This window comes from Phyllobates terribilis, unplaced genomic scaffold, assembly GCF_046119375.1.
Source record: "Phyllobates terribilis strain yellow unplaced genomic scaffold, ASM4611937v1 Scaffold_1__5_contigs__length_1240528914, whole genome shotgun sequence".
In the NCBI taxonomy this organism is placed as follows: domain Eukaryota; kingdom Metazoa; phylum Chordata; class Amphibia; order Anura; family Dendrobatidae; genus Phyllobates; species Phyllobates terribilis.
The window spans coordinates 714,205,119-714,231,319 of NW_027362761.1; the positions used below are offsets into that span (position 1 = coordinate 714,205,119).

The window sequence follows — 26,201 nt, forward strand, 5'->3', positions numbered from 1 at the left end:
TCCACCCTCCATATATATATCCCTAACAGGGCTCCCTCTGGTGGTATGTGGTGGAAGGGTGGAGATGTCTGCATGTAGTGAGGGCCTCTTGTGGAGAAGTCCGTCCATGCACCCTTTTAGGTCCTGTGGTACCTGTGGTAGCAGGGTGCCACACAAACTAGTCCAAAATTAAATAAACAAACATGGCCTTTCTGGCATAACAGGAAAAACAAAATGGCATACAGTCTGCGTGGCTGCGTGGATCTGCTCTCTCAGGGGAGCAAAAACAAAGATGAGCACAGCTCTGGAGGTTTCCTCTCCAGACACACTGAGCACTGAATGAATCCAAGGGCTCCACAATTACCCTCTGGACCACACCCTGGGGTCGAGATATGGTGAACAGCCTCCCACCCACTCTTCAGCTGTTCACAAAAACCCAGCACTTAATATGGCCAATTAGCCCCTCTCAGCACTTGGTATGCTGGACCATTTTTCCAGGTCCATATCACTGAGGCTAACATCCTGAGTGACACACATCTCCCCTCCAGTATCTTACCAGTGATCTTCTCAGTCTATTTTCTTTGTCTATATGATGTATCCGGAGGCTGTTAAAATAAATGTTTTTAGATATTTGATCCCATCACTGATTACTATCTATGTATTGAACTGTTATTCTAGTACGTAGTGAGTTCACATTAAATATTCATATATGTTGAGCATTTAAAGGGGTTGTTCTGCAATCGCAACTTATCTGCTATCCCTAGCGTAAGTGAGTTGCTGATCACTCTCCACAGATCACGAAAACGAGGGTCCTCATAGCTCATTTCAAATACAACTTTCTGACTGTGATCCATTGAAAGTCTATAAGACCAATCAAGGTAGCTGAGTGTTGTACTCTTCTATCTGCATCAGTTCCATAAACTTTGAATGGAGAAGGTTGTGGCCAAAGATCAGGAGAGGATAGCTAACACATTTAGAAACTAGAACCAGAATACTAGAGCAAGTGAGTTACCATCTTTGTACATAGATGAATTTGTTGAGAAAGCCGAGAAGGACCTATGGAAAAGTTGATAGCATCGAGAGGCCGAGGGAGAGATTGAGTTGTTAATATGGACACCAAGTCACCAATTTTGTAAGCTGGTGTTTTAAGAGATCAAAAAGATTCATCTTTGGTTGTCAAAGAAAATGTATGTAAATACTTTTATGCCCCATTCAAAAAACAAAAGTATTCTAGGAGAGATTTCTTTATTGGCTAACCTGAAAAAATTATATTTGCTCTCAGAGCAAAGAGGCCACTTCAAAGAGAGGAAACGTGATAAACAAGTAAACTACATGGAGAATTTATTGAAGCTTGACTTTTACATTAAAAAATATTATTTTGTATCTGCACCGTGAACCGTGGAAAAACAGCAACTCCAAGACTCCTGCTCAGTGGTAGTTTCCCGGCCTTGTGCTTCTTCTTTGCTTTCCTTTCCACAGAAAGCTTCGGAAGATGTCTCCATCACACATTTGATAGAAATTGATCTGCTGTCCAATGGCTCACTCTATTGTTTATGAATATTTGTTTTCACAAACTCATTTTTCATATATTTACCAATATGTTTTAAGCAGTAATTTCATCTCTCTCTTTTTTTAATCACAGACTTAATTTTCAATAAATCTTCATATCTACAAGATGGGTGAGAAAGATGGAAATGGTGACAACTTGTTCCTAAAAGATGATATAACAAAGGGTGAAAAAGCTGAAGGTCGCACGCACAGCTGGCAGCACGCTATGAGAAAGAGAGCATCACGAGCTGGAAATCAAATGCGCAGAGTGACGTTAAGGAGTGTCCATAGATTCCTCCGTCGAAATGCTTTTGTGATTCTCACAATTGCGGCTGTCGTGCTGGGTATGCTATTTGGAGCTGTTATTGTTGCTCTGTTGTTCATAGGATCAGTAATCTCATTAGTCTTAATTCGGACAATATGATAACTAAAGATTTCTAATTATACATTATGTTAAACATATTTTATATAATCCTTTTAATAGATTTTTGTAATTTCTTCAGGTATTGTTTTGGCTTTTGCTTTAAGACGCTACAAAATGTCTTACCGACAGATCAAGTATTTTTCTTTTCCTGGAGAACTGCTTATGAGGATGCTACAGATGCTAGTGTTACCTCTTATAGTGTCCAGTTTGGTAACAGGTAATCATCCAGTTTTCATTTTCACTATTCTATAGTTCACAGTTTTTGTGGTTGTTACGGGAAATAGCTGCCAAACCTGTTGACAGAACAATCCTTTCATATCATTCCTATAATGCCACAGGCCAGTTATAACAGATTTATGAAGACTATGCATCCCAGAATGCAAATCGCCAGAGCAGATCTGTAAGGTTTCTGCTACGAAGCCTGGATTATTATACCAATTGTGATCCTTTAAATTTAAGATAAACCAAAGGCAAGCAAAATACCCAAGTAACTGAAAGTAAATGGCTAAATCGCACAGTGCAAAAATAATAACAAATAATGAAGGGTATTTAGTTAACATAATTTTGATCAAAATAATGTAAAAGCTATCCCGCCACGTCACGGCAACCTTTATGGGACAGTCCTAGCTCTAATATTAAAACCTTACCATTTGTCAAGTGATGTACATATGGATAAGGGCATAGAGACTGACCCCCTAGTAGAAGCATAGACCTGAGGCAGAATGAACATTTCAGCTCAGACAAAGGGCGGCCACACCCTTATATGTACTAAAGCACACTGAGCTACAAATGTATGTACGTCACTTGACAAATGGTAAGGTTTTAATATTAGAGTAAGGGTTGCCGTGGCGGGATAGCTTTTACATTACTTTGATCAAAATTATGTTAACTAAATACCCTTCATTATTTATTATTATTTTCGCACTGTGCGATTTACCCATTTATTTCCAGTTACTTGGGTATTTTGCTTGTCTTTGGATTTTCTTTGTCTAGTGGCCTTGTGTGAACATGCATTTACATTTTGCATGCACATCAATTTATGTTTCAGTTCAGACTTCTAGGTTTTTTCTTTAAATTTAAGATGTTATAATAAACATATTGGAGAAATAGGGTGGCACCTTAATATTTACACACAAAACACATGACCCGTTTCGCCACATGACAGGTTTCGCTAACATGTAGCAACATCAAGTAGTATGAAGCTATTTTCAGTCCTATTGTGGATATAGTAAATTTGAATTAAGTCTACACCAGGGAAACGGATTGCAGCAGTACACCTCTATAACATTTTATCTCTACAAGTAATAGCCATTGCACAGGGCTAGAGGCCAGGGCGCCACAGGTGAGTTGATATGTTCCCATATTTGGTCCAAGCTTGCAGAAAAAAAGGTCCAGCAGCTTGTCCAAAATTGATTAACAGCAACAAAGTTTATTTTATCTTCTAGGACAAGGTTGACTGGAATATGCAGCTAGAACTTCATATAATTCAGCTTTAGTTTGTGAGGAAATGTTCAATTCTCCTTTTTTGTTCATTTTCCATATTGATTGTTTTAGGCATGGCATCTCTTGACAGCAAAGCCTCGGGTAAAATGGGCATGCGAGCAGTAGTTTACTACACTGTGACTACCTTCATAGCCGTTTTCATTGGCATTGTCATGGTGATCATCATTCATCCAGGCAAAGGCAGTAAAGAGACTCTGACAGCCCAAGGAAAAATCGAGAGAGTACAGGCTACAGATGCTATGTTGGATTTAATAAGGTAAGAATAATTGTTTTATATTAATGAAACCTTCTAAAAACACCAATCATTAAAATCATACCATTAAACACCTACCTAATATTGTGTTTGTTGTCCTTGTGACACCAAAATAGCGGTGATCTGTCTGAAGGTGTCCTGTCTTACATGGCTCCTAGATGTTCGCATCAAATACTAACAAGTCTTTTAAAGGGAACCTGTCACTTGATTCACGTCTCCCAAACCAGCTAGTCCCTCGCCAACCCTGGCCGGCTTTTCCTAGCACACATGGCAGTTTTTGACAGGTCTCTCGCTAAGTACACACATGGGAGAGACTTGTCAATCACCTAGAGCGGTGTGGGGAGAAGCCTCACACTACATACGCTCTGTCTGGCGTTTCAGAGAAAAATTTACCTGACTGCAATCTTGCAGCCAGGTTCGGTTTTATGCTGCATGTGAATTGGGTGGCAGGTTCCCTTCAAATTACAGTGTGGCCTCCATGGATTTAATTTGTTTTTCCAGGACATACTCTAGATGCTCCATTGGTTTGGGATCTGAGGAATCATGTTCCTGAAATCATTTCTGAACAATTATTGCCGTCTGGCAGTTGTAAAAAAATGGCCAATGCAATTACGTAATGCAGACAAAGTACACCCCTTTTAAGGCAACTGTAATGTTGTTTAGGAAGGTTACGAAGGTGGTACATTTCATAGTAACATCCAGATAAATGTCAGGAACCAAAGTTTCCAAGAATATTTTCATCCGTTGGTTAGCCTTCCTTCCACAGTGCACTCTGTTGCCATCTCTTCCCTAGGTAAGGGATGAACATGCAATGTCAAAAGTGATAAAGATTAAAATGTGATTTATCAGAACACGCCACCTTGTTCAATTTCTCCATGGTTCAGGTGTGATGCTCACATTGCCATTTTAGGCACTTTCAGTAGTGGTCAGGGCTTACCATGGGCACTTTGACGGGTCTATGGCTACACAGTCCCTTATGCAACCAGCTGTGATGTGCTAAGTGGTCAGAGACCTTTCTAAAGTTCCATTAACTTTTTTGTAATTTGTCACTGGAAACCTATTAAATTGCAGAGGACCTGCTGTTCTGGAGATATTCCTACCCAGCTGTTCCTCTTTTTTGAACAGAGTTGCTCAGATCCTTATTTTTGCCTACTTTTCAAGCTTCCAACAAAAAAATTTCAATTTCTCTAACTTTTGACTTCATGGCCATATGAGGGCTTTTTTTTGCAGATGAGCTGTAACTGTTAATGGCACTGGCTTGGGTACAAATATTTTGAGTTGTTTTTTTTGTTTAGCTTTCATTTTTTATTAGGTTGAATGGAAAAAAAACACCCAAACAAATAAGTTTACTTTTAATTTTGCAAAATAAAAGTTTTTATTTTTTTATTTTGCAAAAATCCTTTTATAGGCCTCATTCAGAGGTCAGTGTTTTTTTACATGCACAAAGAATGATAGGAGTGTCATCAGTGTTTGGTCAGTGTGTCCTCAGTGGGTGAAAAGTGTTTTTCACGTATGGATAAATAAATGTCAAAGCCTATCCCATATCACCTATCCTTTGGCAAAGTTAAATACGGACAGCATATTGTCACGCCAGGTGTGGGAAAGACTTAGTGCAACACAGAGGGAAGAGGGAAAGGGAGCCCAGACACTAGGCAAAGGGGGGAGTGGAGATCTCCTAGTCTGGTCTAGTGTCACCCTGTCTCAACTACCATCTTTATATTGCCTCTTCAGCAATCGCCGCACGCGTGCCTCGCCCTGTCTTTCCCTGGCGTATGGCTAAGGCTATGGATGGGAGGAGATGAGCTCTAGTCAATCTTCACTAAATTCTATAGACAACAAGGGTAGACAAACGGGGGGGGATTGCTTCGCTTTAGACGACTCCAGACAAATGCAAGCTCGGCCTCAAGCTCCAGAGAGGACGAAGTACTGCTCTTGCTAAAGCCTTCACAAGAAGTAATGAATATCGCCAGCACCTCCCTCTCAGACACACCAGTTATATATACACCCAGGCCAGGGAGCTAATTACCAGAGGGAGGTAGCCGCTAGGTGCTAGAGACAGCCTCTCATCTAAGAAGATGTCTGCAATGGCAAACGTAGAGATCTCCTGCTACCAAGTGCAGGGCGACTGTCTATCACCTCTGATACACCTGTGACACATATGGACTGTACACTGATGCCATCTGTGTGCTGTACGTTTTTTTCATAGACTTGTGTTGACCTTTTTCTTCTGTGCTGTCGGAAAAAAAATGGACGCATCTCCGTGAGTATTTCACTGACACACAGTCTGTAAAAAAGGCACGGAACAGCCCCATAGACTATAATGGCTACGTGTTGTATCCATGAAAAACTCGGATAGAACATATACAAGTGCTTCTCACTAAATTTGAATATCATTAAAAGTTTAATTTATTTCAGTTATTCAATACAAAAAGTGAATCTCATATATTATGTATATTATATTTATTAATGTTGATGATTATGGCTTACAGCCAATGAAAACACAAAAGTCATTATCTCAGTAAATTAGAATACTTTATAACACCTTGAAAAAAAATTTTAAAATCCGAAATGTTGGCCTACTTAAATGTACGTTCACTAAATGCACTCAATATTTGGTCGGGGCTCCTTTTGCATCAATTGCTGCATCAATGCGGCGTGGCATGGAGACGATCAGCCTGTGGCACTGCTGAGGTGTTATGGAAGCCCAGGTTGCTTTGATCGCAGCCTTCAGCTCGTCTGCATTGTTGGGTCTGGTGTCTCTCATCTTCCTCTTGACAATACCCCATAGATTCTCCACGGGGCTAAGGTCAGGCAAGTTTGCTGGCCAATCAAGCACAGTGATACTGTTGTTTTTAAACCAGGTATTGGTACTTTTGGAAGTGTGCCAAGTCCTGTTGGAGAATGAAATTTCCATCTCCAAAAAGCTTGTCGTCAGATGGAAGCATGAAGTGCTCTAAAATTTCCTGGTAGATGGCTGCGCTGACTTTGGTCTTGATAAAACACAGAGGACCTACACCAGCAGATGACATGGCTCCCCAAACCATCACTGATTGTGGAAACTTCACACTAGACCTCAAGCAGCTTGGATTGTGTGCCTCTCCACTCTTCCTCCAGACTCTGGGACCTTGATTTGCAAATGAAATTCAAAATTTATTTTAATCTGAAAACAAGACCTTGGACCACTAAGCAACAGTCCAGGTCTTTTTTTCCTTGGCCCAGGTAAGACGCCTCTGGCGTTGTCTATTGGTCATGAGTGGCTTGACACAAGGAATGTAGCCCATGTCCTGGATACGTCTGTGTGTGGTGGCTCTTGAAGCAGTGACTCCAGCAGCAGTCCACTCCTTGTGAATCTCCCCCCAAATTTTTGAATGGCCTTTTCTTAACAATCCTTTCAAAGCTGCGGTTATCCCGGTTGCTTATGCACCCTTTTCTACCACACTCTTTCTTTCCACTCAACTTTCCATTAATATGCTTGGATACAGCACTCTGTGAACAGCCAGCTTCTTTAGCAATGACCTTTTGTGGCTTACCCTCTTTGTGGAGTGTGTCAATGACTCCCTTCTGGACATCTGTCAAGTCAGCAGTCTTCCCCATGATTATGGAGCCTACTGAAACAGACTAAGGCACCTTTTTTAAACGCTTAGGAAGCCTTTAAGGTGTTTTTTTTTGTTGATTATTCTAATTTACTGAGATAATGACTTTTGTGTTTTCATCGTCTGAAAGCCATAATCATCAACATTAACAGAAATCAACGCTTGAAATAGATCACTCTGTTTGTAATGACTCTATATAATATGAACTTCACTTTTTGTATTGAAGAACTGAAATAAATTAACTTTTTGATGATATTCTAATTTAGGGAGAAGCACTTGTACATGCAACACGAATATCTGAATGAGGCCTTATGTCGTATTTTAAGAGCTGTAACATTTTCTTGTCTTTCTTGACATAATTTTATTCTATGGCATAAGTCTTCTTTTAAATGCTGTGTATTAAATAGGAGGCAACAATGCCGCTGTTTCTACCAGACCCAGCATTCACATGATTGCAAGGTAAGTCCGCCATAACATTGGTGCTCAGTCTTGGCAGACACAGATCAGCTTTGCTAGTGACTTATGTAATGGAAGGGGCAGTTCTCTTCCATAATTTGTGCTCCTATGGATGACTCAGTTTGTGTCAACAGCAACCGTAGCATCTAAGTTGTCCCCTCATCACTACTGTCCCTTCCCTTCTACGTGAAGTATTGCAGTATAGTGTACCTGCAATCAATTAATTGCAGGTTTGAGTCCTCTATGAGCTAGTCAATCAAGCTAGCTAGGTTGGGTATGGACCCATTTGACAGGCAGATAATCAGTAATGAGTGTTTCAAGCAACACTCATTCATCTAATACGATTATTAAGCAAACTTAAAAAGGATCATTCTTGTCAGCACATCATCCTCCGTAAATGGAATGCCGATGTGATATTCAATGCGCATAGAGCGATCGTCTTAACTTTCATGATTACTTTCACTGTTTTGCTCTGAAGTCACTTCATGAAAATCTACTTGGCATATTCTACAGGATTGTAAATGTTACAATTGTATTGTAATACTCAGGTTATCTCTAAGCAGATGGCCTATTCAAACCAACTGTCCAGATACTATTAAAAGGGTATTCCGAGGATCACATTGATGGCTCAGTATGTCCTGTAGCTAAAATCATTGACTGCAGAAACCTAAATTTTAATCCTTACCATTGTTGATCCTCCCACTGCGTTTAGTTAAAAAAACACACCATGAATTCTTTGTTGGATGGGGCTTGGCCACAACTTTTATTTACAATTCAACCATTAAAACAGTTAACGTGCAATGTAAATGATCACTGTATTTGAAGCAATATGCTGGTCACCGGACTCCTAGTGAGCAAATCTGCCTTAAGATCTACCACTTCATCACCGCAAGAACTATCAACCGCCAGCTATGATTTGTCATAAGGAAGTGAACAAAACAGAAAAAAAATCCTCAGCACACTCCCGGCTCAAAAAACACAACAGTCCCCAAACCACAGGACCCATTTGGTGTAATTGAGAATGTGGAAAAAAAGCCATGACAGCAATTGCCAAATATATGGAAAAGTAGAAAAAATATTATTTTACTCTCCATTAGCATCTTGTTTGCAAGCAAATAAACTTAGGTATGAGAAGCAATTTTTTTTATTATTGCTGAGCGCTAGGATGAAGCAATTTGAATAAAAAAAAGTTACACACCTTGCCAAATGTGTAATCTATTGCATTACATGACATGCTGGAAGTGATCTTCATTTTCTGACACACTCTTCGATGTGGTGTTCTCTGTTCCTAAATGTATTGGCAAGCCTATTAGGGGAAATAATTGCAATTTCACATTGGATGTTTTGCTTCAAATCTTCCACAGCGTGAGGCTTGATCCAATAGGCTTTTCCTTTGAGATCCAGCAACCATGATGGCCGAAGCCCTTTTTAAATTATTCTGTTGCCCAAAAAGGACAAAATTTTTGCCATGCTCTTTGTCTGTGTGACATGTTGCTCCATCTTGCTGGAAGTAACCTTTCATTAACTCACAATCATCCAGTTGATTCACGAACTGTTCAAAAATGTCCAGGTGCACGTCAGTGTTCATTGTGGTGTCAAAGAAAATGGAGCGCAACTGAGACATCACTCACGCTACATCGACTTTTTGATCATCGAGTGGTTTTTTGTGAGAGGCAAAGGGATTTTGAGTGGCCCATATATGGATATCCGGCATCTTCCTCATCGTTACGATGCCAGGGCATCCTGCCTTGTTCGAAGTTCCATATAATGAGGAGCAGAATGCACATTTTTTTTCTCTCCGATTTGCTTCTGTCCTAATGGGAGTTATAACAGAATATTCGAGGCCTCTTTCGAGTGAATCTACCTATTTTTGTGATATTAGGAAGTTGCTGGACTTTTGACAAAAATTATAAATTGTGGGAAAAACCTTTTAAGAATTTGAACAAAAAAACATTAGTTTGTTCCTGCTTCGTCATAGTTTTGAACTGTATCTACGTTCTTAGGACAATTTAAAATGGGGCTGTTGACTGGGGCCCAACTACCAAAAGGCTCAGTGCAAGTGCACCATTTGCCATATGGCTAAAGCAGCCGTGATTGGTGAAGACTAAACCAGCAGTATAAAGCCCTCTATATACTACAGATATCTGTCGGCCAAATGATCGTTATCTCCCCAGACTCTCCCATACGCTCCGCTGGTCAAGGACTCCTGTGTTTTTCTTATGAGACATCTGCAGCAAGACATTTCATAGAGAGCAAATTAATTGGCAGTCTGAAACCAGACATGCTGGATTCTTCTGTTTCCCTACATCATCTATTGATGGACAGTTGGGAGGCTCCCTTACATGTTAGACTGGTAGCCGAACCTGTCAATATCAATGGTGGTCGGTCAACATTAGTTTAATGTGTATGGGGCCTTAAGAGCCTGGAATAGTGATTAAAATATAAAAATAACAAACACTACACCTATTATATCTCCGGCTGCTCCAGATGGTGTCTGATTATCTTCTTGGAGCGATAAAGAAGGGGGCTGGAGATTTATGGAAGTAGGAAGAGGCCTCCATGACTAGGTCTGGTGGGAGGGTTTTCCCAGGTTTTAAATAAAGTTCCCTTCTAGGTTAGGAATGGGGTGAGGGAGGATTCGGAGCAGAGGTTATGTGATATATAGGTAAAAGTGCGGGGAAGGGGGGCCGTTTCGGGAGCAGAATTCTTACTAAAGAGTACCAACACACTATATACTCTTACCTCATGGCAATTATTGAGGCTCACTTCGGTCAGCTTCGGGCTGCAGCCAGTTCAAGAGGGGAAGGATGGCTCCAGCAACAGATTGCCGGCATGCTGGGCAGCAGCGGAGACCAGGAGGTGCATGAGGGGTCGGTACAGAGATCAAGTAGAATGAGGGCACTGGACCGTTTGAGCCCTGAAGGAACCCCTTGTTGCAGGCACAGACTTAGGAGCCCCTCCCAGCACCCTGAGAGTGGTGGGGGCAGAAAATCTGCAGCACAAAAGCCCCCATGACCCGGCATGAGCCTTGCCAGCCAGCGGCGGCAGGAGAAGGAAAGCTGCGGCCTTCTATTCCCAGAGCAGCAGGAGCAGCGAGGACTGAGACAGCAGGCACACCTGGCGATGCTCCTGTCGGGGTGCCTGCCAGGACGAACAGCAATGGACAATGCCTGGCAAGAGAGCGGTGGGAAGTGGCGGGCAGTGCAGTGAAAGCTGCGCGTGGCCTGGCTGTGTTCAGTGGCAGGAAGTTATAGGTGCGGCAGTCACTGCAGTGGGCGTGTATGGCTTGGGGCCTTCTTGCGTCAGGACCCCGGGAGCATACGGAAGCAGGAAGTGAGAGGAGTGGAGGAGGACCTGAAACAGGAACAGGGAAAAAGGAGACGGGCAGAGGGCCTGGACACCATACAGTCGACTGCAAGCGCTCCGGTCCCCCCTGGTGAGATGGTGGCCAGAGGCGCGGGCCATGAGCATAGATCGGAGTCGGAGAGATCTGACGACTGCGAGGATCACCACGATCGGGATGATCGTCGGGATACTGGTGTTAGAACCCTCCTGTTTGTTTTTTCCATGTGTGTTTTTTCCTTTTTGTTTTGAGGTCACGTGACCATCTGCCTTTATATTCTAGCTCCGCCCTTTTGGCTGTGCTGGACTTCAGTGTTTTATGGTTTCTCTAGCCAGGTGCTTCTGTGCCTTTCTCTGTCAGTTCTTTTGGTCCTTCTGGGACCTCTAGTACTTTTTTGTCAGTTTGTCTTTTTGTGTTCTGCAACAACTTCTCTGTTTAGGAGGTGTCCCATTTTTGTCCCAGTCCTTAGATTTTTTAGGGACCCCTTCCCTTTTGCTATAGGTCTTCGTTCAGACTAGCCGAGGACTAAGGCGGGTCTGTTCGCTAGGAACAGGCAGCCCGCTACATCGTAGGGATTCAGCTTAGTTTTACAGTAGGGACAGTTTTCCCTTATCTTTCCTTAGTACATGTTGCAGATCATAACAACTGGATCTTCAGCTGGTGGATTCACAGCGCCCGTGCAGCCTGGTGAGTTTGATTCTATGTTTTGTATGTCCCCTGTGAGTTTTAGTTCAGGACAGAGTGTGAGTGATCAGGCGGTGGGTTCTAGCGGTGTGAATGAGGGGAGTTGTGGCATTACGGAGATGCCAGGGATTATTTATTGTAAATGTAAATCGGTTATTATCTAGGTTGGATAGTGGATCGGTGGGGGGTTCCGAAGCTTCTCCTTCAGGAGCTTGGGTGCCATCCCAAGCAGAGATACCTGAGTTAGAAACCCGTTCTGTAGTTGGTGGTGAAGTGGGAGCTGCTGGGGTGGCGGTATCTGTGCAGACAGATAAGAATAGGGCCGATTCTATTAAACTAGACGATGGCGCAAAAGGGGAAGTTTGTGCGCTTTGAGGGACCATTAGGGGTTCATTTGAAGAAAGGTTAAAGAGAAGATTTGGAGGGACTAATATGTCGAGATATTTTCTCTTTTGCCCATTGAGAAATTTTAATTTGGATAAAAGTAAAAAGGAGGAGGAAGAGAAGCGGAGGTGGAGATTGATTCCTCAGGCATTTGTCAATTGGATTCAAGTGTTTGCGATCTTGGCAAGTGTGGTGGGGGAAAAGGCACCCGAGAACTGTTCCCCTTTATTTTGTTATATGGATTCCATTGGGGAAGCACGTAGGATTTATGAAGAGTAGACATGACTTAGGTATGATGAGCAATTCCGTCAGAGGAAAGCAGTCCGGCCAAGCATACAGTGGGATCAAAAGGATATTGGGTTGTGGTTGAAGCTTATGGCTCCTTTGAGGCACGAGCATTCCTTTCCTGAGGGCTAAAACAGCGGGAATCAGTTGGCAGCCTTTGTGGGATCAAGCCAGGGAGCACAGGGGTTTAAGGATAGGTCAGGAGCATGCTGGCAGTATAATGATGGTCAGTGCAAGTATGGGGCCAGCTGCAAGTTTAGACACGTGTGTTGACACTGTAACCGAACTTCACACAAGGCAGCGAAGTGCCTCAAAAAAGGAAAGGGAAAAGGAGGATCCAGTGTTAGTCAAGGGGGCAACGCCGGTGAATCATCTAGCAATGGTCCCCTTTCTAAATAGGTGTCCCGATAGTAAAAAAGCGGAGGTAATTTTTAAGGGGTTTGATGAGGGTTTTCAGATTCTGTCTCCGATTCACCAGGTCCCCTTTGCATTAAAAAACCTACGGTCAGCTTTTGATTACTCTTGGGTGGTTGCTGAAAAATTACGTAAGAAAGTGGAATTGGGGTGCATGGCGGGACCTTTTTTGCGTTCCCCCGGTTAGTGATTTGATTATCTCACCATTGGGCGTGGCACCAAAAAAAGAGCCTAATAAATTTAGGATGATTCATCATTTGTCGTACCCAAGAGGTTTGTCAGTAAATGATGGGATTGATCCTGAGTTATGTTCAGTTGTTTATACGTCATTTGATGAGGCGGTGCAGTGGGTTCAGCGTTGCGGACCTGGTTCTTTGTTGGCAAAGACGGACATTGAGTCAGCGTTTCGGTTGTTACCGGTGCACCCTGACAGCATCAGACTGTTAGGTTGTTTTTGGGAAAAAAGGTATTACATGGATAGATGTTTACCCATGGGTTGTGTGATCTCTTGTTCCCTTTTTGAGATGTTTAGCACGTTTTCAGAATGGGTTGTTATGGAAATTTCTGCTACAATGTAAGTTATTCATTACCTGGACGATTTCTTGTTTATCGGTCCTCCTGGGTCTTTGGTTTGTCAGAATTTATTGGCTACTATGGATTGGCTGGCGAACCTGTTTAGAGTCCCATTAACGAGGGATAAAACTGAAGGCCCTTGTACAAGTCTGAGTTTTTTGGGCATTCTTATTGATTCGGTCCAGATGGAGTGTCGGTTGCCGGATGAAAAATTTGTTTAAAGCAGGAGGTAGACAGGGTGCAAAAATTACACAAAGTGATGTTGAAGGAACTACAGTCTTTGTAGGGGAGGTTGAATTTTGCTTGCAGGATTATGTACATGGGCAGGATTTTTTTTAGGAGGTTAGCCAGAGCCACGGTGAGTGGTCATGCCCCGCACCATTATATTCGCTTGAACAAGGATCATAAGGAAGATTTGATGGTGTGGAAAATGTTTTTGAAAAATTATAACGGGAGGTCATTAGTTAAAGAAGCCGTGGTGGATAGTTTTGATTGTGTAATTTACATGGATTCGGCTGGTGGCTCTGGTTACGGAGCTTATTGTAAAGGTCAGTGGAGTGTGGGCGAATGGCCATTTTTTTGGTAAGAGCTGGATTATCTAAGGAATTTGGCTTTGTTGGAACTGTTACCCATAGTGGTAGCAGAATCAATATGGGGTGAGGTTTTTTGTAATCAGAATATCAGGTTTCACTGTGATAACATGTGTGGTGTTATCAACAGTCTTGTGGCCTCGTCCCCTCCTGTGATTAGATTGTAGAGGGAACCGGTATTGCGTTGTTTGGAGTTGAATGCATGGGTAGTAGCAGTGCATGTTCCTGGAGTTCAAAACTCGTTTGCGGATTCTTTATCTTGTTTCCAGTGGGATTGTTTGAGATCGCTGGTACCGGAGGGAGAAGTTTCAGGTGTAGACCTTCGCATCAATTTCTCGGCAGACCTGGGCATCGTATGAGGCGGCTTGGCGAGTCTAGAAAAGTTGGATGTCTTATTGGGGCAATGTGGTAACGGATGAGGAGAGGATGTTGGCGGTATTGTTTTTTATAGATTAATAAATTTGTGGCGGGTCTTGCTTTTGGTTTTAAGTTGAAGGGCATTAGTGATGTAACAACGGTGTTTTTTTTTTTTTGGTAAGACCGGCTTTAAAAGGTTTTAAAAGGGGGCATGGGGTGAAGGATCAGCGTAGGCCTATAACGTATAGTGTATTGGAGAGAATAGGGGAAGCGGTCGAGCGTATATGTAATTCGGATTTTGAGAAGGCATTATTCAGGTTAGCATTTTCTTTAGCATTTTTCGGGGCATTGAGAGTTGGGGAGCTTATAGCGGCCAGCAAGGTTAGGGTGGGTGGTTTGTTTGCGGAAGATGTTAGCTGTTGGGTTGGCGGGATAGACTTCTGGATTTGGAGATCAAAAACAGATCAGTTAGGAAAGGGGATAAGAGTGGTTTTGGGTTGAGAGGATGGGGTATTGATGTACCCCAGGAAGTGTTTTGAAGGAATTTTGGAAAGTTTGGAAGAGCAGGGTTGATCTGTTACTCTGCCATGCAGATGGCCTATTTTTATCCCGGTTTCAGTTTGCAGCAATTTTGAAGAAGGTTCTTTGGGAATTGAGTTTGGATCCATCTGTATATGGAACACATTCTTTTCGGATCAGCGCTGCGACTGAAGCAGCTGGTAGAGGTTTGGGGCCTGAAGAAATAAAACAAATTGGGAGATGGAAATCGAATCGTTATCTGTCATACATAAGGTGTTGAGGGTTGGTTTGTTAGGCGCATGTAGTTTATTTTCATTTGTGTTAATTTTTCTCTTGTGGTTATTCATTACAGGCGGTGTTCCATTATTAGTTGGATTTTTGGACATTTGTTCGTGAATTGGGGGGCTCTTTGAGCAGATATCAGACGGAACGGGAGGCAATTAGGCTTCGGGCAAGACAGAGTGATAATTCGGTAGCTTGGATTCTGGGGGATGGTATAGAGTAGGGTGTTACCCGAATTACAGAAGACGGCTCATTTAGAACGGATGCCGGATATTTTAGTGCTGCATGTGGGTGGCAATGATTTGGGTTCTAGGCCGGTAAGAGAGTTAATAAAGGACATTCGTACCGATATGCTGAGATTGTGGGGATCCTCCCCTGGGATTTTAACAGTTTGGTCGGAGACTGTGCCGAGGAAAACTTGGAGGTTGGCAAGATCTGTGAAGGGGATTAACAGGGCAAGGGTTAAACTGAGTAGGGCAATTTCGGCCTTTGTAGCCAGGAACGGAGGTGTTTGTGTTAGGCATCATGATCTTGAGTCGGGAGAAGGAAATTTTTGGTTAAGAGATGATGTGCATTTGAACACTATAGGGATTGATTTATGGACACTCGCTCTTCAAGAAGGGATTGAAAGTGCGGTTGGGGTGTTGGGGGGCTCACGAGCCTGAGGTATCAGGGTTGTTCGTGGTGGCGGGGTTCTTGGAGTTGTTGTTTAATTGGTGGTGATGGGAATTATATTGGATAATTCCCTACGATATTAAGTCATTAGGGGTTGATCTGGCATTTGGTTCCTCTGGATGGGGTTTTTACCTCGGGAGCTGATGGTGTGGAAGATACCACGTACTGTGGTACTATGGTGCCCTTGAGCTGGGTTTCACGGCTGAGGGTAAAATGGCTTGTTTAAAATTAAAATATGTGCCAGATCTTTTTAGCTCCAAGAACCCGAAAACGCCTTTTAGCTTTGAGGGTGGGATATTGTTTTGAGGTATGTTTAACCCCTTAACATCCACCAATACGCCTTTTAACGTCCGGAATGACCACATTTATAAAACTGTTGCACTATTTATTTCTTTTGTACAGTGAACACCAAAAAGAAAAATAATAAAAACATACCAAAAATGTCGCTTTTTCATCATACTGACACACAAAAAAATGTAATAAAAAGCGATCAAAAAGTCAGAAGAAAAAATTATTTAAACCCTTCACCACTTTGCAAGTTTCTGTTTTTGCGGTTTTCTTTTTCTGCTCCCCTTCTTCCTAGAGCCATAACTTTTTTATATTTCTATCAATATAGCTGTATGAGGGCTTGTTTTTTGCAGTACGAGTTGTACTTTTGAAGGACACCACTGATTAAACCACATAATGTATTAGAAAATGGGGGGAAAAATTCCAAGTGCAGTGAAATTGCAATAAAAGTGCAATTACACAATTGTATTTTGGGTTTCTTTTTACCATGTTCACTTAATGCTAAAATTGACCTGCCAACATGATTCTCCAGGTCAGTATGAGTACGCAGATGCCAAACATGTATAGGTGTTTTTTTATTTAAGTGGTGAAACAAAATCCAAAGTTTGTAAGGAAAAAAAATGTTGCCATTTACCGAGACCCGTAGCGTTTCCAATTTTCGGGATCTGGGGCTGGGTGAGGGCTTATTTTCTGGGCTGTGAGCTGCAGTTTTTATTGATAACTGTTGTTGTTATTGATAAATTGATTTGAAAATGTTCATTTGGGGTAGATACAATGTTTATCGATCATCCATGACAGCACCCCAAACAAGACAGGGATCCGTCAGGCTTTAAAAGGGGCGGTTCCTCTCCCCCTGTCAGTTGGTTGCCTGTCCTGGAACGGTGGTTCCAGAAGATTTTATTTTTTTTTACATGCCATACCGTGTAGCTGGAGCTGTGGAGTCATCAGGAGTGTGGAGGCGGGGTAGGCTGGATCGGACCCTGTTCCCGGCACCTAAGGCTGCGGCCTTCGGTGGGAGAATTCTTCTGGACCGGCGGCTTCATGCTGCGGCTGGCATCCGCCGGGTGTCCAGGGCTGTGCACGCGCCTGGTCGGGCCAGGCGACGAGTGCGCCGGACTTCCGGGGGCAGGCCTTCCTTGTCACACTGAGGGCGGCATCTGCTATGTGGAGCGCCGCAGAGGTCCAGAGGGGGCGGACCTCGTATCCAGTCACGTGACTCGCCCGGGGAATCTGAAGGCATAATTTATAAGGCAGTTAGCGGAGCAGGAGCATTGCCTCAGTTGCTCCATCCAGCTTCTGCCAGTGTTATCACTACAGCAGCTGCATGAGTGGGACAGAGGCTCCGGTGGAAACACAGCCTCAGAAGAGGACACACCACAGTAGCAGCCATTCCTCCCACAAGACCTCCAGAGAAGAATTGTCTCAGGACAAAAGTCCTTCCTCGGCTTCGGTACCTATTCACGTCTGATGGGTGAGAGAGTTCCGTGAATGTGATTTTTTTTCTTACTGAATGGTGTGTCCTGTTTTTTCTTCTTTTTTTTTCTCTTTTGACTCATAAAAAATCAGGGAAATCCACTGCTAAAACTAAATATTTATTGTGTAGACTTTGTGAGCATAGGCTTCTGGACTTTTGGCCTAAAAAATTATGTAAAGCCTGTATAGAGCAGACTATCACGGAAGAATCACCGTTTTTTTCTCCTCCCTGCAGTCCTTAATTCGATCGGGAGTGGAAAACTCCCTTAGGGTTTTTTCTCAGGGAAGTCAAATGGTGCCCCAATCCTCTAATATGTTTTCCCTGCCTGCTGAGGACTCGGATAAATCAGAAGGAGAATGTGAGTCCTCAGGGGCTTCCTCTTTGCCTTCATCAGATGACGATTCTGCCAGATGCCATTGTTTTTCAGTTGAGGAAGTGGGCAATTTGATTAAAGCCATCCGATCTACAATGGGGATAGAGGAGGAGAAGGTGCAGCCGTCTAGGCTAGATCTAATATTTGGGGGATTAGGGCAGAAGAAGCGTCGCCCCTTTCCCCCTGATGAAAGGATCCAGGCCCTAATAACAAGAGAATGGAGTAGGCCGGATAGGAAAGGCGCCCCCACGTCTTTTTTGAAACGTAAATATCCTTTTGAAGAGGCCTCCTGCTCTTCTTGGGATAAAGCTCCGTAACTAGACGTGGCAGTGGCAAAAGCTTCTAAGAAGTATTCCCTTCCCTTTGAAGATATGGGTTCGCTAAAAGATCCCTTGAATAAGAAAGCCAACCAGTTCTTTAAAAATACCTGGGAATCGTCAGCAGGAGGACTGAGACCAGGGATTGCTGCCATCTGTATGGCCGGGTCTCTTATGGTCTGGCTAGACCAACTCTCCAGTCAATTAAAAAACAGAGTCCCTAGAGCCGAGATCTTAGCCTTGGTACCAGTAATACAGGGGTCTGCACCATTTTTGTCAGACGCGGCTGCGGATTCCACCATTTTGACAGCACGGTCCATAGCATCTTCTAATGCCGCCAGGAGGGCGTTATGGCTAAAAATTGGCCAGGGGACCTTCAAACAAAGAACAGGCTAAATTTACTCCCTTGTGAAGGGGAATTTTTATTTGGGGCCGCACTTGATGACATCCTGGAGAAGGCCAGGGATAAAAAGAAAGTTTCCAGATTTTTCAGATTTTTCCCTCAAAAAGCCCTTTTGGACCAGAAGATACTCAAGGAAGTATTCCCCTAAAAAAGACTAGTCAGGTTGGTCAGAGCGTAGGAAAGGAGGGAAAGGTTTTATGTTTAAAGGGTCTGCTCAAGACCCCAAAAAGACCTCCAAGTGACTCCTTCCCCCAGATGGCAGGTCGACTTTCTCACTTCCTCCCTGCCTGGACACAAATTTCTTCAAGCAGATGGATCTTAAGCCTCATAAGAACAGGGCTGAGACTATGGTTTCCAAGCCTTCCTCCAACCAGGTTTCTTGTCATCCCTCCTCGCTCCTCCCAGTATGCACAGCAAGCTCTGGAGAACGAAATTCAGACTCTCTTAAACAAGGCTATCTTAGTTCAGGTTCCGGCTCAGGAGGGGAGAAGAGGTTATTACTCCCCCCTCTTCCTGGTAAAATAAAAAACAGACTGTTCTTTCAGAATCATTTTAAACCTAAGAGACTTGAACAATTTCTTAGTGGCCCCGACTTTCAAGATGGAGTCAATTGGGTCTTCTATAAAGCTTCTCTTTCCAGGCTGCCACATGGCAGTTCTGGATTTAAAAGCCGCGTATTACCATATTCCCATATGCAATTAATCTCAACAATTTCTCCGGGTCGCGGTTCAGATGAACTCTCAGATCAAGCACTTCCAGTACCAGGCCCTTCCATTCGGCATAGCAATTGCTCCTCGTGTTTTCACCAAGGTTATCGCAGAGGTTTCAGCCCATCTTCGAGAAAAGAAGGTGCTAACTGTGCCATATTTAGATGACTTCTTGATAGTTGGAAAGACTGACCAGCATTGTTTGGACCAGGTCCAACAGGTCCTCAAGATGTTACAGAACCTGGGGTGGCTCATCAATTGGGAGAAATCAAGGCTAACCCCATTAACGTCCTAGACCTTCTTAGGTCTTATGCTTGATTCAGGCAAACAGGACTGTCATCTTCCTCGGGACAAGATAATGAGAATCCAGAGCCTAGTGTCGAATGCCATAGAGTCACCAACCATGACGTTAAGGAGAGCTATGTTTTTCCTAGGATCTCTTACAGCTTGTATCCTAGGGATACGATGGGCTCAGGCCCATATCAGGACTCTACAGTGGGACATTGAGGAATCAGAAAATTCTCAATCAGAATCTAGAAGGAATATTGACCCTGCCGTCAGCCGCACTGCAGTCAATCCACTGGTGGCTAGACATGTCTGTTCTATCAACAGGGGTTCCTTGGTGGTCTCCAGCTACAAGGGTGGTTACAACCGATGCCAGCCCTTCCGGATGGGGGGCCCTACTAGACCATCACATGCTTCAGGGGGGTTGGTTGGACACTGTAAAAACCAGTTCTTCCACCGTAAAGGAGCTGGTAGCAGTGGAAAAGGCTATAAAAGGGTTTCTGACAGTATTAGAAGGCCAGCATATCAAGATCCTGACCGACAATCAGGTGTCGTCAGTAGCATATATAAACCACCAGGGAGGGACCCGGTCCAGAACCCTGATTGAGGTAGCAGAACGGATCCTTCATGTGGCAGAGGCTCATTTAGCCTCCATCTCGGCAGTTCATATAAATGGAAAGGACAACAGTAGAGCAGATTTCCTCAACCGAGTACACCTTCACCAGGGAGCGTGGGTCCTAAATCAGGCAATATTCCACCAGATCACAGATAGGTAGTGGGTCCCAACAGTAGACTTATTTGCGACCAGAGCCAACTGAAAGATAGATCAGTTTTGCTCCATAGACCCCAAGGATCGTCCGTTTGCTGTAGACTCCCTATTGATCAGATGGAATTTCAGCCTAGCCTACGTATTCCCTCCACTCATCTTCGTTCCGACAGTCCTCCGGAAAATCCGAGAAGAAAGGGCTCGGGTGATCCTGATCTCCCCCTTCTGGCCGAGGAGGCCTTGGTTTTTCTGGCTCCAGCAGATGTCAATATCTGATCCTTGGGTCCTTCCGGATCTTCCGGACCTCCCCTCCCAGGGGCCAGTTCATCACCCGCAGGCAGACAAATTACATCTGACTGCTTGGAATTTGAGAGGCTGCTTCTGAGAAGTGGCTGTTCTCTGCTGAAGTGTCTTCAACATTCCTTAAATCTAGAAAGCCTGTAACTTCTCGAATTCATCATAGGACTTGGAAAAATTTCCTATCAATGTCCGGAGCAGATCCAAAAGAGGAGGCTCCAATTAATCTAATTTTAGAGTTTTTACAAAAAGGGGTGCAGATAGGACTCTGTTAGCACTCTCAAGGTCCAGGTATCAGCCCAGGAGCCCTTTATAACTTTAACCTAGCAGGGGATCCCTGGGTTTCTCGGTTTATAAAAGCATGTGCCAAATCTAAACCCATCCGATTTATCAGCTCAGCCCCTTGGGATCTTAACCTGGTGCTCGCAGCACTAACGGAACCCCCCTTTGAACCCTTACAGGATGTCCCTATCAAGGTCCTCTCCCTTAAAGCGGTTCTCCTGGTAGTATTGACCTCCGCTCGGCGAATAGGAGACATTCAGGCTCTCTCAGTAGATCCTCCTTTTACCCTGTTTCGGGAGGACAGAGTAATCTTGAGATCTGACCCGGCGTACCTCCCAAAAGTAGCTTCTACATTTCACCGCTCCCAGGAGATAGTCCTGCCCACTTTCTGCAGTAATCCCTCTAATGCTAAAGAACAGAAAATACACTCCCTTGATGTTAAACATTGTCTAGAAAAATACCTAGAATCCACCAGTTCCTGGACAAGGGATAGGTCCTTATTTGTCTGCTTACAGGGATAGATGAAGGGACGTAGAGCCTCCAGAGGCACGCTAGATAGGTGGGTTAGGGAAGTGATTAGTTTGGCCTATTCTGCTAGCGGCAAAGAAGTGGTGAAGAATCTCAAAGCCCATTCCACAAGAGCCATGGCTACTACCTGGGCAGAAAGGTCAGGAGTTTCTATTGATCAAATCTGTAGAGCGGCCACCTGGTCCTCACCCTCAAACTTCTATAAGCACTGTAACGGGTCTGGGAGGCAGAACCTCTGGGCTACTATACAAGGGAGCGGTCCTTGTAAGGGAGCGGGTGGCGACCAGGCAGGCAGTCACAGCAGGTGACCGGGACAGTCTCTGGGTGTACGGGCAGGAGGTCACGGCAAGTGATCAGGGCAGTCTCTGGAAGAACGGGCTGGAGGTCACGGCAAGTGACCGGGGCAGTCTCTAGGTAAAGGGTAGGTACGACCTGTGATGGCTGAACCTCCAGGTAGGCTAGCAAGGCAGATGGAGGATGTGTGCTCCCAGGTGAGCAAGCGAGAGTCTCTGGAATAGCAGGTGGTCACAGCACGTGACGGAGGAGCCTCCAGGTAGGCAAGCAGGCAGGTAGCGGAGAAGCGCTCCCAGGTGAGCGGGCAAGAGTCTCTGGAATAGCTGGTGGTCCCAGCACGTGACAGCGGAGCCCCCGGGCAGGCAAGCAGGCAGGTAGCGGAGAAGCGCTCCCAGGTGAGCGGGCAAGAGTCTGGAATAGCTGGTGGTCACAGCACGTGACAGCGGAGCCTCCGGGCAGGCAAGCAGGCAGGTAGCGGAGAAGCGCTCCCAGGTGAGCGGGCAAGAGTCTGGAATAGCTGGTGGTCACAGCACGTGACATCGGAGCCTCCGGGCAGGCAAGCAGGCAGGTAGCGGAGAAGCGCACCCAGGTGAGCGGGCAAGCTGGTCCATAGACAGACTGACCGGAGTTGTAAGGCAGACCGTCGGACCTCAGGCAAGCAGGCAGGTAGCTGATGTGCGCTCCCAGGTGAGCGGGCAAGTTGGTCCTTAGACAGACTGACCGGAGTTGTAAGGCAGACCGTCGGACCTCAGGCAGGCAGGCAGGTAACAGGAAATCAGGCAGGATTAGGACAGCAAGCTGGCAGGAATCTGGCAGGTAACTGGCAGGTAACTGGCAACGGGACCTGAGGGCTGAAGCAGAGTAGAACGGTGCAACAACATTGCTCGGGCACCTCCATTTTGGAGGAGGTGCCTTATATATGGTAAAGTCCTCCGGCCATTGGCCGGGGACTCCTTAGGACGGCGCGCGCGGCCCCTTTAAGAGGGAGGGAGGGCGCGCGCCCTAAGCACAGTGGCCGGGAAGGAGCGCGCGCTGCCAGCAGAGCGGGAGAGGGACGCCGGGCACGGAGCAGAGCGGTGAGGGGAACAGCGTCCCTGCCTAGCAGAGGGCAGGGACGCCGGCACTACAGTACCCCCCCCTTTAGGCCCCCCCTTTTTTAGGCCAGATAGAAATTTAGCTAGGATGAGAGGGGCATGGATGTTCTCCCGGGGCTCCCACGTTCTCTCCTCAGGACCAAACCCCTTCCAATCTACCAGAAAAAAGGTCTTTCCTCTTACCCTTTTGGTGGCAAGAATGTTCTCTACCTCAAACTCGTCCTCAGCAGAAACCTGAGCAGGAGGCGTACCTGTAGACTTGGAAAAAGAGTTAAGCACCACGGGTTTGAGGAGAGATACATGGAAGGAGTTAGGGATCCGTAAGTTGGCCGGGAGTTTCAATTTATAGGCCACCGGGTTGATCTGACTGATGACCTCCAGAGGACCGATGAACCGAGGCCCTAACTTGTAAGAAGGTATCTTGAGTCGAACATATTTAGATGAGAGCCAGACTTTATCTCCTGGACGAAATTGTGGAGGATCCAGGCGTTTTTTGTCAGCGTGTCTTTTCATACGCTCGGATGACAGAAGGAGTGCGGACCGGGTACTCTCCCATATGGAGGAAAATTTGCTAACGAGAGATTCCGCAGCCGGGTTGTCCACAGAGGTGGAGACAGGAAAAGGAATCCGAGGATGCTGACCAAAGACTACAAAAAACGGGGATTTGGAGGAGGATTCGCTCTCGTGATTATTATAAGAGAACTCGGCCCATGGTAGGAGATCCACCCAGTCAGAATGGTGGGCATTAACGAAGTGCCGGAGGTAACTGGTCAGGTTCTGATTGATCCGCTCCACTTGACCATTGGACTGTGGGTGGTAAGCGGAAGAGAAGTCCAGGGTGACGTCTAGTAGTTTACAAGTGGCTCTCCAGAAACGTGAGGTGAACTGTACCCCACGATCCGACACGATGTGGAGGGGCAGGCCATGAAGACGGAAGATTTGGCGGATAAAGTCTTTAGCCAGCTCGGGTGCAGACGGAAGGCCTGGCAGGGGAATAAAGTGAGCCATCTTGGAAAAGCGGTCAGCGACCACCCAAATGACCGTACAACCGGCAGAGACGGGGAGATCAGTTATAAAGTCCATTGCTATATGCTGCCAGGGGGCAGCAGGTACAGGAAGCGGAAGGAGGCGTCCGGCTGGCAGATGTCTCGGGACTTTGTTGCGGGCGCAGGACACACAGGCAGAAACAAAGTCTATTATGTCCTTGTGCAGGGTAGGCCACCAATAGTGCCGGGCAATAAGCTGGAGGGTCTTTTTCTGACCGGCGTGGCCAGCTAGTTTAGACGAATGGCCCCAGTGTAGGATCTTCTCCCGATCAGGTACTGAAACAAACGTCTTACCGGGAGGGAGACGATTTAGACTCACGGGAGCCACCTGCATTACTCCGGCGGGATCGATGATATGTTTAGGTTCTTCCTCGAGATCGGACACCAGAAAGGATCGGGACAAGGCGTCTGCTTTGACGTTTTTGTCAGCCGGGCGAAAATGAAGAACAAAATCAAAGCGATCAAAAAACAAGGACCACCGGGCTTGGCGCGGGTTAAGTCTCTGGGCATGCTGGAGGTAAGCCAAGTTCTTGTGGTCAGTGTAAATTATTACCGGATGAAGAGCCCCCTCGAGTAGGTAACGCCACTCCTCCAACGCCAGCTTGATGGCCAATAACTCTCGGTCTCCTATGGAATAGTTGCGCTCAGAAGAGGAGAAGAGTTTGGAGAAGAAGCCACAAGTTACCATTCTCCCGGAAGATGATTTTTGAGTAAGTACCGCTCCGGCTCCAGAGGAGGAGGCGTCAACTTCCAGGAAGAACTGCTTGTTGCCGTCCGGGCGATGCAGCACCGGGGCGGAAGAGAAGGCCTGTTTTAGGGAAAGAAAGGCCTCCTCTGCTTCGGGCGGCCACTCTTTGGGATTAGTACCCTTATGGGTGAGCGCGGAAATTGGGGCAGTCCGGGAAGAGAAGTGCGGGATGAAGAGGCGGTAATAGTTGGCGAAGCCCAGGAACCGTTGAATAGCCTTCAACCCCTCTGGTCGGGGCCATTTCTCGATGGCAAACAGTTTCTCAGGATCCATTTGTAGGCCGGTCTGAGAGATAATGTAGCCCAGAAACGGAAGCGAGGTCTGCTCAAAGAGGCACTTCTCATATTTAGCGTAGAGATGGTTCTGCCTGAGCCTGAGCAGGACCTGACGAACATCCCTCCGGTGAGTCTGGAGATCCGGAGAGAAGACCAAGATGTCGTCCAGGTACACCACTACGCAGGAGTAGAGAAGGTCCCGGAAGATGTCATTGACCAACTCTTGAAAGACTGCAGGAGCGTTACAGAGGCCAAAGGGCATTACCAGATATTCATAGTGGCCGTCCCGGGTGTTGAATGCCGTCTTCCATTCATCCCCCTGACGGATACGAACCAGGTTGTACGCCCCACGGAGGTCCAGTTTGGTGAAGATTCTAGCCCCCCTCAGACGATCAAATAACTCCGGAATGAGCGGAAGGGGGTACTTACTCTTCACCGTGATCTGGTTAAGGCCTCTATAGTCTATACAGGGACGGAGAGAGCCGTCCTTCTTTTTGACGAAAAAGAAGCCTGCTCCCGCCGGGGAGGTAGATTTCCGGATGAATCCCCTGGCCAGATTCTCCTCAATATATTCGGACATCGACCGGGTCTCAGCAGCGGATAATGGATAAATACGCCCACGGGGAGGAGAAGTACCAGGTAACAGGTCGATAGGGCAGTCGTATGGTCTATGAGGGGGTAGTGTCTCTGCCTCCTTTTTATTAAAGACATCAGCATAAGACCAATAAGGAATCGGAAGTCCAGGTAGATTAGCTGGGGTAGGAGAAGGACGGACGGGATGAACAGGAACCAGACAGGTCTTATGGCAGCCCTGTCCCCAGCGAAGGACTTCTCCGGTCTGCCAGTCAAGAACGGGTGCATGTTTCTGGAGCCAAGGTAGGCCTAGCAAGAGGGCGTGAGAGAGTCCAGGCAGAACATGGAAGGAGATACTTTCAGAATGCAGCATTCCCACCTGCAGAGTAATGGATTCGGTGATGAGTTGGATGGGGCGTGGTAAGAGCCCCCCATCCACGGCAGCAACAGACAAGGGTACAGCCAGAGGTTTGGTGGGGATGCGGTATTTCTCTACCAGGGACTGTGAAATAAGATTCCCGGCTGCTCCAGAGTCCAGTTGGGCTAGTTCGAAATAACGGTTCTCCCCGTAGACGATTGAAACTGACAA

At 45.6% G+C, this 26,201-nt stretch overlaps 1 protein-coding gene across 3 annotated transcripts in view; it reads left to right on the forward strand.

Moving 5' to 3' along the window:
• The window catches only part of LOC141274040 (excitatory amino acid transporter 1-like), a 217,701-nt gene that overhangs the window by 134,596 nt on the left and 56,904 nt on the right, over positions 1-26,201 (forward strand). For all 3 annotated transcript variants that reach the window (XM_073686271.1, XM_073686270.1, XM_073686269.1), the window contains 3 exons: positions 1,622-1,871; positions 2,031-2,168; positions 3,506-3,710. In XM_073686271.1, the coding sequence (XP_073542372.1) occupies positions 1,655-1,871; positions 2,031-2,168; positions 3,506-3,710 (560 nt within the window). In that variant the 5' untranslated portion in view covers positions 1,622-1,654. The remainder of the gene's footprint in view (positions 1-1,621; positions 1,872-2,030; positions 2,169-3,505; positions 3,711-26,201) is intronic.